The sequence below is a fragment of the Pseudophryne corroboree genome (genome assembly GCF_028390025.1).
Source record: "Pseudophryne corroboree isolate aPseCor3 chromosome 3 unlocalized genomic scaffold, aPseCor3.hap2 SUPER_3_unloc_5, whole genome shotgun sequence".
In the NCBI taxonomy this organism is placed as follows: domain Eukaryota; kingdom Metazoa; phylum Chordata; class Amphibia; order Anura; family Myobatrachidae; genus Pseudophryne; species Pseudophryne corroboree.
In genome coordinates, this window is record NW_026967541.1 from 2,109,288 (window position 1) to 2,124,311 (window position 15,024).

Here is a 15,024-nt window from a genome sequence, read left to right on the forward strand (position 1 = left end):
GATAAGGGTCCCCCGCCAGTATAAACATATTTAAGCGGGACTGAAGCGCGATATGTAGTGGGCGGGGCTTAGCCCACATACCTCTGACCAGCGCCATTTTCTCTCCTCAGAAGCTACAGAGACGCTGGCCCTGTCCTCCACACGGCTGTACAAGTAACAGGGTGCAAAACGGGGGGGGGGGGGGGGGGGGGAGGCACAAATAATTTGTTGCTGATTTGTATATATATAAAGCGCTAGCAGGTCTGGGCAGTCATTTCACTGGCCTCAGTACCGGGATAGGCGCTGGGTGTGAGCTGGCAGAACTCTCTCTCTGTGTCTCTCTTGCAGGCTTTATTGTGGGTCTGTCTCCTATAGCCCCAGTGTGGTTGTGGGTGTCGGTACGTGGGTGTCGACATGTCTGAGGCGGAATGCTTTTCCCAGGAGGAGGCTGGAGTGGGGACAGAAAATACTGTGAGAGTGACCGTGTCTGCACCGCCGACGGATGATTGGATGAATATATGGAGAGTGTTTTAAACGCAAACGTGACTAAGTTGACTAAGAGATTTGATAAATCTGAGTCTAAGAACCAGACATGGAGGAAATCCATGGAAGATGCTTTGTCACAGGCCCAGACCCCTTCGGGGTCACAGAAACGTGCAGTTACCCAGATAGCAGAGACATATACCGACACAGACTCTGATTCTAGTGTCGACTATAATGATGCCAGATTACATCCAAAGCTGGCTAAAAGTATTCAGTACATGACCGTGGTGATAAAAGACGTGTTACATATCACTGAGGACCCTGCTGTCCCTGATACTAGGGTCTGTATGTATAAAGGAAAGAAACCTGAGGTAACGTTTCCTCCCTCTCATGAACTGAACGCTCTTTTTGAAAAGGCTTGGGAAAATCCTGACAAAAAGATACAGGTTCCCAAAAGAATTCCAGTGACATATCCGTTCCCCTCTGGGGACAGGGAAAGGTGGATGTCAATCCCCACGGTAGACAAAGCTTTATCGCGTGTATCCAAAAAGGTGGCGCTTCCGTCCCCTGACACGGCAACCCTAAAGGATCCTGCGGATCGTAAGCAGGAAAATACCCTGAAATCCATTTATGTCACTACGGGGTCGCTACTCAGGCCTGCCGTTGCTGTGGCATGGGTGAGTAGCGCTATTGAAAGGTGGGCAGAGAACTTGTCATCTGAGGTAGATTCCCTAGATAGGGATAGCGTGCTTTTGACTTTGGGTCACATCAGGGATGCTGCAGCGTATTTAAAGGAAGCTGTGAGGGATATTGGCCTTTTGGGATCAAGGGCCAATGCCATGGCACTCTCAGCCAGGAGAGTGTTGTGGATTCATCAATGGAAAGCTGATGCTGACTCTAAGAAGGCGATAGAGTCTCTACCATTTAACGGTAGGGTCTTGTTTGGCGATGGCCTCACTGACCTGGTATCTACGGCTACCGCGGGTAAGTCATCGTTCCTGCCTTATGTTCCTGCACAGCAAAAGAAAACGCCCCACTATCGAGTGGTCTTCAGTATGCCAGCGGTCGGGCTCCCGGCGACCAGCATACCGGCGCCGTGAGCCCGACAGCCAGCATACCGACACTTATTCTCCCTCTTGGGGGTCCACGACCCCCTGGACCGTGCCCGTAGCATGGCGAGAGCAGGAGCCCGCAAGGGGCTCATTTGCGCTCGCCACACTGTCGGTAAGCCGGCGATCAGACTCCCGGCGCCGGTATGCTGGTCGCCGGGAGCCCGACCGCCGGCATATCATAGTGAACCCCCCACTATCAAATGCAGTCCTTTCGGCCCAATAAATACAAAAAAGGACAAGGATCTTCTTTCCTTGCTACGAGAGGAAGGGGAAAAAGGTCACAAGCTGTGGCAAGTTCCCAAGAGCAGAAGTCCTCCCCGGCTTCTGCCAAATCCACTGCATGACGCTGGGGCTCCTCTGAGGGAGTCCGCACTGGTGGGGGCACGTCTCAAACTTTTCAGTCAGGTCTGGGTGCACTCGGCCCTGGACCCTTGTATAGTCGAAATAGTAACCCAAGGGTACAAATTGGAGTTTCAAGACGTGCCCCCTCACCCATTTTTCAAGTCGGTCTTGCCAGCATCTCTTCTAGAAAGGGAAATAGTAAGCGCTGCAATACTAAAGTTGTGTCACAGTCAAGTGATTGTCACTGTGCACCCGTCACAGCGGGTGGAAGGGTTTTATTCGAGCCTGTTCGTGGTCCCGAAGCCGGATGGTTCAGTCAGACCGATTCTGAACCTAAAATCACTCAATTTCTTTCTAAAGAAATTCAAATTCAAGATGGAATCTCTACGTGCAGTGATCTCCACGCTGGAAGAGGGGGATTTTATGGTGTCGGTCGACTTAAAGAATACCGACTTACACGTCCCCATATATCCTCCATATCAGGCTTATCTGAGGATTGCGGTACAGGATTGTCATTACCAATTTCTGACGTTGCCGTTTGTTCTGTCCACGGGATTTTCACCAAAGTAATGGCGGAAATGATTGTTCTCCTGCGCAAGCAGGGAATCACAATTATCCTGTACTTGGACGATCTCCTCATAAAGGCGAGGTCCAAGGAGCAATTGTTGAAGAATGTGGCTCTTTCACTGACGATTCTGCAACAACACGGGTGGCTCCTAAATTTGCCAAAATAACAGTTGGATCCAACGACACGGCTTTCGTTTCTGGGAATGATTCTGGACACAGAATTGCAGAGAATTTTTCTTCCAATGGAAAAAGCTCTTGAATTACAGAACATGGTAAAACAATTTCTGAAACTAACAAAAGTGTCAGTTCTTCAATGCACTCGGTTGCTGGGGAAGATGGTGGCGGCCTACGAGGCCATTCCGTATATGGCAGGTTCCATGCAAGGGTGTTTCAGTGGAACCTGTTGGACCGGGTGGTCTTCAGTATGCCGACTGACGGGATCCCGGCGCACAGTATACCGATGCCGGAATCCCGACAGCCTGTATACCGACACTTATTCTCCCTCATGGGATCCACGACCCCCCTGGACGGAGAATAAAAAAGCGTGGCGCTCATTTGCGCTCGCCACACTGCCGGTAAGCCGGCAGTCGGGCTCCCGGCGTCGGTATGCTGGTTGCCGGCATACCATACTGCACCCTGTTGGACCAATGGTCCGGGTCTCACCTGGACATGCATCGGAAGATAATTCTATCTCCCAGGACCAGAATCTCCCTTCTGTGGTGGCTGCACAGTTCTCACCTTCTGGAGGGGCGCAGGTTCAGGATTCAGGATTGGATCCTAGTGACCATAGATGCAAGCCTCCGTGGCTGGGGAGCAGTCACACAGGGAAGAAACTTTCAGGGAAAATGGTCGAGCCAAGAAGTTTTGTCTACACATAAACATTCTGGAATTAAGAGCCATTTACAACGGCATACTGCAAGCAGAACATCTTCTTCGAGGTCTGCCTGTCTTGATTCAGTCAGACAACATAACAGCAGTGGTGTACATAAACTGCTAAGGCGGTACAAGGAGCAGAGCGGCGATGGCCGAGGCCACGAAGATTCTTCCCTGGGCGGAAAGACATGCCAGCGCTCTGTCAGCAGTCTTCATTCCGGGTGTGCACAACTGGGAAGCAGACTTCCTCAGCAGACACGATCTCCAGCCAGGAGAGTGTGGTCTTCATCGAAAGGTCTTTGCAGAAGTGACAAGTCGTTGGGGAGTTCCTCAAGTAGACATGATGGCGTCACGCCTCAACAAGAAACTTCAGAGATATTGTTCCAGGTCAAGGGACCCTCAAGCTATAGCAGTGGACGCCCTAGTGACACAGTGGGTGTTTCCGTCAGTATATGTGTTCCCTCCACTTCCTCTCATTCCAAAGGTGATAAAGATTATAAGAAGAACAAGGGTTCAGGCGATACTCATTGTTCTGGATTGGCCAAGAAGGGCCTGGTATCCAGAGCTTCAGAAGTTGCTCATAGAAGATCCCTGGCCTCTTCCTGTTCATGAGGACCTGTTGCAACAGGGGACGTGCGTGTATCAAGACTTACCACAGCTGCGTTTGACGGCGTGGTGGTTGAACGCCAAATCCTAGCCCGAAAGGGTATTCCCAGTGAAGTCATTCCCACACTTCTTCAGGCTAGAAAAGAAGTAACGGCAAAGCATTACCAGCATATTTGAAGAAAAGATGTGTTTTGGTGTGAATCCAAGAAGGCTCCTACGGAGGCATTTCAGCTGGGGCGGTTGCTCCATTTTTTGCAAGCAGGTGTGGATGAGGGCCTAAAGTTAGGCTCCATTAAAGTACAAATTTTGGCCTTATCTATTTTCTTTCAGAAGGAGTTGGCCTCCCTTCCAGAAGTTCAGACCTTTGTGAAAGTCGTACTGCACATACAACCTCCCTTTGTACCCCCAGTGGCACCATGGGATCTTAACATGGTGTTGCAATTCCTGCAATCTCATTGGATTGAACCTTTGCATAAGGTTGAGTTAAAATTCCTTACTTGGAAAGTAGCCATGCTGTTGGCCTTGGCATCTGCAAGGCGGGTATCTGAATTGGCTGCTTTGTCGCACAAAAGTCCCTATTTAATCTTCCATGCTGATAGGGCGGAGTTGAGAACTCGTCAGCAATTTTTGCCAAAGGTGGTTTCTTCAATTCACGTGAACCAGCCTGTTGTGGTTCCAGTGGCTACTGATGCCTTGGTCAGAGCTTTGCAAATCTATGTCGCCAGAACGGTTTAAGTTAGGAAAACAGAGGCTCTGTTTGTCCTGTATGCTCCCAACAAGATTGGGGCTCCTGTTTCCAAGCAGACTATTGCACGCTGGATCTGTAATATGATTCAGCAGTCTCATTCTACGGCAGGATTGCCGTTACCGAAGTCGGTGAAGGCCCATTCTACCAGGAAGGTGGGCTCATCCTGGGCGGCTGCCAGAGGGGTCTCGGCATTACAGCTGAGCTGCTACTTGGTCAGGATCAAACACCTTTGCGAAGTTCTACAAGTTTGATACCCTGGCTGGGGAGGACCTCTTGTTTGGTCAATCTGTGCTGCAGAGTCATCCGCAGTCTCCCGCCCGTTCTAGAGCTTTGGTATAAACCCCATGGTTCTTGAAGCATCCCCAGCATCCTCTAGGACGTATGCGAAAATAGGATTTTAATACCTACCGGTAAATCCTTTTCTCTTAGTCTATAGAGTATGCTGGGCGCCCGTCCCAGTGTGGACGGTATCTGCAGTTATTGGTTGTAGTTACGCACATGTTGTGCTGAGTGCAGTCAGTCTGTCACTGTTGTTGATCATGCCGTTGCATGCGTTGTTGTTGAATGCCATGTTGTAGGGCGTGTTGGTGGTGTGAGCTGGTATGTATCTCACCTTAGTTTAAAATGTTAAATAAATACTTTTCCTCGAAATGTCCATCTCCCTGGGCACAGTTCCTATAACTGGAGTCTGGAGGAGGGGCATATAGGGAGGAGGTAGTTCATACCCATTCAAAGTCTTATAGTGTGTCCATGTTTCCTGCGGATCCCGTCTATACCCCATGGTTCTTGAAGCATCCCCAGCATCCTCTATGGACTAAGAGAAAAGGATTTACCGGTAGGTATTAAAATCCTATTTACGTTGCTGCAGGCGTAGCACAATGGCTTGTCATTGCAGGTTGCAGGATGACACATGCAATCCATTCCTGGGCTAGACAAATAAAGGAAGATCTCTTGGGTAATATGACCTTAGACGACACTGTTGCCTTACTGTCTCACATTCAGGACACGGCAAGAGTCCTCTGTGACTCCTTATAAGAGATTGGCACTGTTAGTGCTAGAACCACGGCTATGGCTGTGTCTGCGCGCAGAGCCATATGGTTACGTCAGTGGATCGCTGATGCTGACTCAAACCGTAATGTGGAATCTATTTCCTTCACAGGTGAATGGCTCTTTGGAGGTGACCTGGACACCTGGATTTCGAAGGCTACGGCCGGAAAATCCACATTTCTCCCTTCGGGTGCCCCTCCTGCTAGACGTTCCTAAACGGGACCATCTACTCAGTCCTTTCGGTCCTCCAGATTTCGATCCAGAGCCAGAGGAGCCTCCAATGCAGCGAGAGGCTCCAGGGCAATACCTATAAAACCAGCAGTTGCTGGGTCTCAGAACCAGAAAACCAGTTCTGCTCCCGCAAACACTTCAGCATGACGGTGCACACCCACCCCGGGGGGATCTCGTGGTGGGAGCTCGGTTACGTCACTTAAGCCACATCTGTGACGGTTCTTGCCAAGATGCTTGGGTAAGGGACCTTATCTCTCAGGCCTACAAGCTGGAGTTTGACGTTTCTCCTCCCCAACGATTTTTCAAATCAGGCTTACCAGTTTTGGAAAGTATGCATGGTACTCTACTACTGGCCATAGAGAAGTTGGTACAGTCCCAGGTCATTGTCCCAGTACCACTGTTGCAACAAGGACAGGGTTACTACAGTCTGTAGTACCGAAAACAGATGGGTCTGTGAGATCCCTTCTGAATCTGAAGTCCTTGAATCCTTACCTGAAGGTTTTCAGATTCAAGACTGAATCTCTGAGGGCAGTGATCGCAGGCCTGGAACCACAGGAGTTCCTAGTATCCCTGGATATCAAGGATGCTTATCTACATGTCCCAATTTGGCCATGTCATCAGGCCTTTCTGAGGTTTGCCCTGCTGAACGATCATTACCAATTTCAGGCATTACCCTTCGGCCTGTCTACAGCTCCAAGGGTGTTCACGAAGGTGATGGTGGAAATGATGTTTCAGCTCAGGGTCCAGGGGGTCAATGTGATCCCATACCTTGACGATCTCCTGATAAAAGCAAGATCAAGGGAGCTTCTATTACTCCACATAGATCGCACTATCCAACGCCTGTCTCACCACGGGTGTATCCTTAATCTACAGAAGTCCCACCTGGAACCGTCTCCGCGGCTCCTGTTTCTGGGCATGCTACTGGATACTGTAGCATAGAAAGTATTCCTCCCAGTTGACAAGGCGAGAGCACTCCAAGAAATGGTATGCATGGTCTTCAGACCTGCTCGAGTGTCCGTTGATCTTTGCATAAAATTGTTGGGAAAGATGGTGGCCTCCTACGGAAGGTTCCATGCAAGACCCTTCCAATTGGACATCCTGAATAAATGGTCCGGTTCCCATCTTCAGGTGCACCGGATGATTCGGCTGTCACCCCTGGCCAGGATTTCACTCCTGTGGTGGACAGTCTTCCAACCTCTTGGAAGGCTGGAACTTTGGGATTCAGGACTGGATCCTCCTCACAACAGATGCAAGTCTATGAGGATGGGGAGCTGTCACCCAAGGGGCACAGTTCCAGGGCAGGTGGTCTGCCCAGGAGGCCCTGCTTCCAATCAACATTCTGGAACTTCAGGCTATCCAGAACGTCTCTGCTTCAGGCGTCTCCTCTACTAAGGCCACAGGCAATCCAGGTGCAGTCGGACAACGCTTTGGCAGTGGCGTACATCAATCGACAAGGAGGGACAAAAAGCAGGGCCTGCATGCGAGAAGTGTCAAGAATACTCCTCTGGGCAGAAAAACATGCAAGAGCGCTGTCCGCAATCTTCATTCCGGGAGTGGAGAACTGGGAGGCGGACCTCCTAAGCCGCCACGACCTCCACCTGAGGGAGTGGGGACTACACCCTCAGGTGTTCCAACTGAACATCCACAGGTGGGGTTGCCCACAGATCGACTTGATGGCCTCTCATCTCAACAAGAAGCTTCGCTGCTATTGCTCACAGACCAGGGACCCTCAGGCGAATGCAGTGTATGCGCTGACTTCGCTTTGGCCTTACCAGCTGGTCTACCTGTTTCCTCAAGCGGATCAGACAACAAAAAGTGGAAGCAATCTTGATTGCCCTGGATTGGCCCTGAAGAGCATGGAACACGGCTCTTCTGGACATGTCTGTACAGGACCCTTGGCCTCTACCACTAAGAAGGGATCTTCTTCAACAAGGACCGTTCGTCTACCCGGACTTACGGCAGCTTAGTTTGATGGCATGGAAGTTGAGCGGAACATCCTAGCTCACAAAGGGCTTTCCAAAAAGGTAATTGCCACTATGGTACAAGCCAGAAAACCTGTGATGTCAAAACACTATCATATCTTGCGGAGATATGTCTCTTGGTGCGAAGAACGCACATATCCCTCTTCGGAATTCCACTTAGGAAGGTTCCTGTGTTTCCTGCAGGCTGGAGTGGATAAGGGCTTATGTCTGGGATCCATTAAAGTCCAGATTTCAGTTCTTTCCATCTCCATCAAGAAAAAGTTGTCTCTCCTGCCAAAAATTCAGACCTTCTTGCAAGGGCTGCTTCATATACAACCTCCCTTTGTGCCCCCTATGGCACCTTGGGATCTAGATGTTAAGTTACGTTTTCTACAGTCCTCCTGCTTTGAACCTCTGGTGATGGTAGAAGACAAGTACCTCACGTGGAAGACGGTGATGTTACTGGCCCTGGCTTCTGCTAGGTGTGTCTCAGAATTGGGGGCCTTATCCTGTCAACTGATTACCTCCTCCCAGTCCTACCTATTTTGCACGTGCTCTCCCCATCTCACTCTCCACCTCTCTACAAAACTTCAAATGGGCTCTCAAGGCCCACTTCTTCACAAACCCCAGCCAATTGTCCTCCTAACCCTCTTATCCGCACTCAGTCTTCCGCTTCTATGTCACCCTGGTCTGTTAGCCCTATCTGCAGTAATAATACAGGGACATGACTGGGGACTTGAGGGGATCTGGGAGCGTCACAGTGACATCACTTATATCTATAGTAATAATACAGGGACATGACTGGGGAGGTGAGGGGATCTGGGAGTGTCACAGTGACGTCACTTATATCTATAGTAATAATACAGGGACATGACTGGGGAGGTGAGGGGATCTGTCAGTATTTATAGTGATATTGATGTATCCCCCATTTTGCAGAGTTGCACAGTAGTAAAGAAGACATCTGGTGAGTGTGAGACACCCAGCAGCCATAGCCGTGTGTCACGTGGACTGAGCAGAACTAAGAGCCCCATCACGGTGCCTCCACCTCACTCACTGATACATGAGAGGCACAGTGACCAGAAGATCCTGGAACTCACCAACAAGATCATTCAGCTGCTGACTGGAGAGGTGACTGCTGGGAATGGGACATTATACAGTAACACCAGGGGACGTGTCTGGGTGATGACTGGAGAGGTGAATGCTGGGAATGAGACATTATACAGTAACACCAGGGGATGTGTCTGGGTGATGACTGGACAGGTGACTGCTGGGAATAGGACATTATACAGTAACACCAGGGGACGTGTCTGGGTGATGACTGGAGAGGTGACTGCTGGGAATGGGACATTATTACAGTAACACCAGGGGACGTGTCTGGGTGATGACTGGAGAGGTGACTGCTGGGAATGGGACATTATACAGTAACACCAGGGGATGTGTCTGGGTGATGACTGGAGAGGTGACTGCTGGGAATGGGACATTGTACAGTAACACCAGGGGATGTGTCTGGGTGATGAATGTATCACTGTGTGTGTCCGGTTCCTATAAGGCGTCAGGAAGTCACTGTCTATGTCTCCATGCAGGAAGGGGAGTATATAGAGGAACACAGGGGTCTGTACAAGGACGTGATGATGGAGAATCACCGGCCCCTCACATCACTGGGTAAGAGGAGACTGTCATGTATTGTACAGGGGAGAGCAGGTATGGGGGCCCCTATATACACACATCATCTGATCACATTTCTCTAACGTCCTAAGTGGATGCTGGGACTCCGTAAGGACCATGGGGAATAGCGGCTCCGCAGGAGACTGGGCACAACTAAAGAAAGCTTTAGGACTACCTGGTGTGCACTGGCTCCTCCCTCCTCCAGACCTCAGTTAGAATTTTGTGCCCGGCTGAGCTGGATGCACACTAGGGGCTCTCCTGAGCTCCTAGAAAAGAAAGTATATTTTAGGTTTTTTATTTTCAGTGAGATCTGCTGGCAACAGACTCACTGCTACGAGGGACTAAGGGGAGAGAAGCGAACCTACCTGCTTGCAGCTAGCTTGGGCTTCTAGGCTACTGGACACCATTAGCTCCAGAGGGATCGAACACAGGCCCAGCCTCGGTCGTCCGGTCCCGGAGCCGCGCCGCCGTCCCCCTTGCAGAGCCAGAAGCAAGAAGACGTTCCTGGAAATCGGCGGCAGAAGACTTCGGTCTTCATGAAGGTAGCGCACAGCACTGCAGCTGTGCGCCATTGCTCCCCATGCACACCTCACACTCCGGTCACTGATGGGTGCAGGGCGCGGGGGGGGCGCCCTGGGCTGCAATATAGAGTACCTTGCTGGCAAATAACACATAATATAGTCATAGAGACTATATATGTGTAAAATACCCCTGCCAGATATACATATAGAAAAGCGGGAGAAGTCAGCGGAAAAAGGGGCGGGGCTATCTCCCTCAGCACACTGGCGCTATTTTCCCTCACAGCTCCGCTGGAAGGATCGCTCCCAGGCTCTCCCCTGCAGTTTCAAGACTACATAGGGTTAAAAAAGAGAGGGGGGGGGGCACTAAATTTAGGCGCAATATATATATATATATATATGCAGCTATTGGGAAAAATCACTCAGTTATAGTGTTAATCCCTGTGTTATATAGCGCTTTTGGTGTGTGCTGGCATACTCTCTCTCTCTCTGTCTCCCCAAAGGGCTTTTGTGGGGTCCTGTCCTCAGTCAGAGCATTCCCTGTGTGTGTGCGGTGTGTCGGTACGGCTGTGTCGACATGTTTGATGAGGAGGCTTATGTGGAGGCGATAAATGTGATGTCACCCCCTGCGGGGCCGACACCTGAATGGATGGTCATGTGGAAGGAATTACGTGATAGTGTCGACTCTTTACATAAAAGGTTTGACGACATAACAGATGTGGGACAGCCGGCTTCTCAGCTCGTGCCTGCCCAGGCGTCTCAAAAGCCATCACCGGCTCTAAAACGCCCGCTACATCAGATGGCAGACACAGATGTCGACACGTATACCGACTCCAGTGTCGACGACAAGGAGACTACTGTACATTCCAATAGAGCCACCCGTTATATGATTGCGGCAATGAAAAATGTCTTGCACATTGCTGATGTTACCCCAGGTACCACAAAAAAGGGTATAATGTTTGGGGAGAAAAAACTACCAGTGGTTTTTCCCCCATCTGATGAATTAAATGAAGTATGTGAAGAAGCGTGGGCTTCCCCCGATAAGAAACTGGTAATTTCTAAAAAGTTACTAATGGCGTACCCTTTCCCGCCAGAGGACAGGTTATGTTGGGAGACATCCCCTAGGGTGGATAAAGCGCTCACACGTCTATCAAAGAAGGTGGCACTGCCGTCTCCGCACACGGCCGCCCTCAAGGAACCTGCTGATAGAAAGCAGGAGGCTATACTGCAGTCTGTTTATACACACTCAGGCATTATACTGAGACCAGCTATTGCTTCGGCATGGATGTGCAGTGCTGCAGCTGCGTGGTCAGATTCCCTGTCAGAAAATATTGACACCCCAGACAGGGACACTATTCTGCTAACCATAGAGCATATAAAAGACTCAGTCTTATACATGAGAGATGCACAGAGGGAGATCTGCCGGCTGGCATCTAAAATAAGTGCATTGTCCAATTCTGCTAGGAGAGGCTTATGGACTCGGCAGTGGACAGGGGATGCAGATTCTAAAAGGCACATGGAAGTTTTGCCTTACAAGGGTGAGGAGTTGTTTGGGGATGGTCTCTCGGACCTAGTTTCCACAGCGACAGCTGTGAAATCAGCATTTTTACCCCATGTTCCCTCACAGCAAAAGAAAGCACTGTATTATCAGGTACAGTCCTTTTGGCCCCAGAAAGGCAAGCGGGTTAAAGGCGCGTCCTTTCTGCCCAGAGGCAGAGGTAGAGGGAGAAAGCTGCAAAATACAGCCAGTTCCAAGGAACAAAAGTCCTCCCCCGCTTCCTCTAAGTCCACAGCATGACGCTGGGGCTCCACTGGCGGAGCCAGGTGCGGTGGGGGCCTGTCTCAAGTACTTCAGCGATCAGTGGGCTTGCTCACGGGGGGGATCCCTGGATTCTACAAGTGGTGTCTCAGGGATACAAGCTGGAATTCGAGGAGTCTCCCCCTCGCCGTTTCCTAAAATCTGCCTTGCCAACGACTCCCTTGGACAGGGAGGCAGTGCTAGAGGCAATTCACAAGCTGTATTCGCAACAGGTGATAGTCAAGGTACCTCTCCTTCAACAAGGAAGGGATTACTATTCCACAATGTTTGTGGTACCGAAACCGAACGGTTCGGTCAGACCTATTTTAAATTTGAAATCCTTGAACACGTATATAAAAAGATGCTAGTTCAAGATGGAATCGCTCAGGGCAGTTATTTCAAGCCTGGAGGAAGGGGATTACATGGTATCACTGGACATCAAGGATGCTTACCTGCATGTCCCCATTTACCCTCCTCACCAGGAGTACCTCAGATTTGTGGTACAGGACTGTCATTACCAATTCCAGACGTTGCCGTTTGGTCTGTCCACGGCACCGAGGGTATTTACCAAAGTAATGGCCGAAATGATGATACTCCTTAAAAAAAAAAGGAGTTATAATTATCCCGTACTTGGACGATCTCCTTATAAAGGCGAGGTCCAGGGAACAGTTGCTGTTATGCACACCAGTGCCTGCAGGAATGTACTGGTGTCTGAACTGTTATGCACACCAGTGCCTGCAGGAATGTACTGGTGTTTGAACTGTTGTTAGGGTCTCCTGCCCTGTGCTGCCACGTCGTCATGGCAACCGGGAGACAAGTGCTAGTGGAGTAACCTGAGCGCAGCTGATACTCCGGTTCGGGTCTTTTGCTGTGCAGTGGTTATAGGCTCTGTGCACGGCAGGGGATCCGGTGCTGGTTTTTGTGCTCACAGTCTGTGAGGTCTGAGTGGGGCGTGGACAGCACCTGCTTTATAAGGCCTCTTTTCAGGGTAAGCAGATGCTGCTTAATCTTTGTTGGTTAGTCAGTTCATGAAAGTTAGCCAGTACTGTGTAGCTTTGTATTTGTTTGTTGCTTACTGCAAATAGGCCTGGGGATTTGGTGTTACACTCTGCCAATCCAGACCTAGCAGTAAGACTGGAGTCAGTCGTTTAGCTTGCTGGGGTTCTGTTACTACTCTGTGAACTTAGCAAGTTTGCGGCTGTATTCTAAGACTTGCCTGTCTAATCCTGTTTCACTGTGCTAGGTGTCAGGGGTCAGTTTGGTGGCAGTAAGCTAAAACCTGTGCACTGCAAGTGAGAATTAGGATTGGGGAGACTCTCCTTGTGTCTATCATTCCATCTCTGACCAAGGAGTTTACTGCCACATCCGTTGGTAACCCTTTAGGGTTTTGCTGTTGCCCTTAGCAACAGCATTTCGGGTTCTCTACGTATTAAAACACAACATCTTGCTTTTTCCACCTGAGCAGTTCTAATACAAGGGAGATACCCAGTTCCTTAGCCTCTGGGCTTCTCTGTTCACTTTGTGTGTATTTTGTTACCCTATCACCTTCTGTGTACGTTATGTCATATTCCCCAGTTTGTCTGTGAGTCCATTTGTTTTGCATAACAGTTCAAACACCAGTACATTCCTGCAGACACTGGAGTGCATAACAGTTCTGACACCAGTACTTTCCTGCAGGCACTGGTGTGCATAACATATTCAGCAGCCCAATACTCCTGTTGAAATTTTGTGGGAATATGGAGCATACCCCTCAAAATACGTTGCAACAGGTGGTCGATCAGGTGCAGGTCCTGACTCGACAATTTAATGATTTGTCCATTAAAATGCACACCTCCCAGGCTGCTGGCGGAGCTCCCGCAGCAGCAGCACCTGCAGGGGTTAAGGAGCCGAAAGTAAATCTCCCGGATCGTTTTTCTGGAGATCGCTCGCAGTTCTTTTGTTTCAAGGAGAGCTGCAAGCTATACTTCCGGCTTAGGCCTCAGTCTTCTGGGTCGGAGATTCAGCGGGTGGGCATAGTGATTTCCTTGCTACAAGGAGACCCACAGGTCTGGGCATATGGGTTGCAGCCTGACTGTCCATCGCTTAAAAGTGTTGATGCTTTTTTTACGGCACTGGGCATGTTGTATGATGACCCTGACAAGACGGCCTCAGCCGAGGCTCAGATTTCGATCCTTAAGCAAGGGCGAAGGCCAGTTGAGGTTTACTGTACGGAGTTTCGGAGGTTGGCCCATGATACCCAGTGGAATGACCCAGCCCTGAGACACCAGTACCGAAGAGGTCTTTCTAACCAGATAAAGGACCAACTGGTACAATATCCCTTGCCTGATAGCTTGGATCAGCTCATGCAGTTATCCATCCGGGTGGATAGACGGCTGAGAGAGCGTAGGCTTGAAAGGGAGACTGAGATTTCCTTCCTTCCCAAGGGAACCTCAGACTCTGAGGAATTTTCTGAGGAGCCTATGCAGATTGGGGCTACCCGCCTCTCCTCGCGTGAGAAGACGCGGAGGAGACAGCAGGGGTTGTGTTTGTACTGTGGGAATAAAGGTCATGTGGTAGTATCATGCCCAGAAAAGCCGGAAAACTTCAGGGCCTGAGGGTGATGGGAAATATCCTGTCAGGCCAGAAGTCAGAATTTCCCAAGAAGACTTTTATCATTCCGGTGACCTTGAAGATCCTCGGTCAAACTGTCAAGATTGAGGCCTTTGTGGACAGTGGGGCCGACGGGGTTTTTATGGACCGCCAATTCGCCCTGAAACACTCTGTTCCCTTAGTACCCTTGGCATCGGAAATTGAGATGTGGGTTAAACGGGGAACCATTATCCCAAGGTAAAATTACCTCTTGCACTAGCCAGATTTCTTTGTTTATTGGAGCCACACACTCTGAAAAATTGTCCTGTTATGTGACTGTCTGTACTTTTGCCCCATTGGTGTTGGGGTTACCCTGGTTAAGGGCCCACAATCCTCAATTTGACTGGGTCTCTGGGGAGATTCTTAGTTGGGGTACTGATTGTTTCAGGAGTTGCTTGAGCCTTCCAGTCAGGCTCTCGCAGCTAAGTTTGCCAGGATTGCCAGGGTGTTATGCAGATTTTGAGGA

The 15,024-nt window shown here is 49.9% G+C and overlaps 1 protein-coding gene across 1 annotated transcript in view; it reads left to right on the plus strand.

The window, feature by feature from the left end:
* The window catches only part of LOC134984329 (oocyte zinc finger protein XlCOF22-like), a 70,805-nt gene that overhangs the window by 7,769 nt on the left and 48,012 nt on the right, over positions 1-15,024 (plus strand). The window contains exons 2-3 of the mRNA XM_063949934.1: positions 8,886-9,077; positions 9,533-9,611. Coding sequence (XP_063806004.1) covers positions 8,886-9,077; positions 9,533-9,611 — 271 coding nt within the window. The remainder of the gene's footprint in view (positions 1-8,885; positions 9,078-9,532; positions 9,612-15,024) is intronic.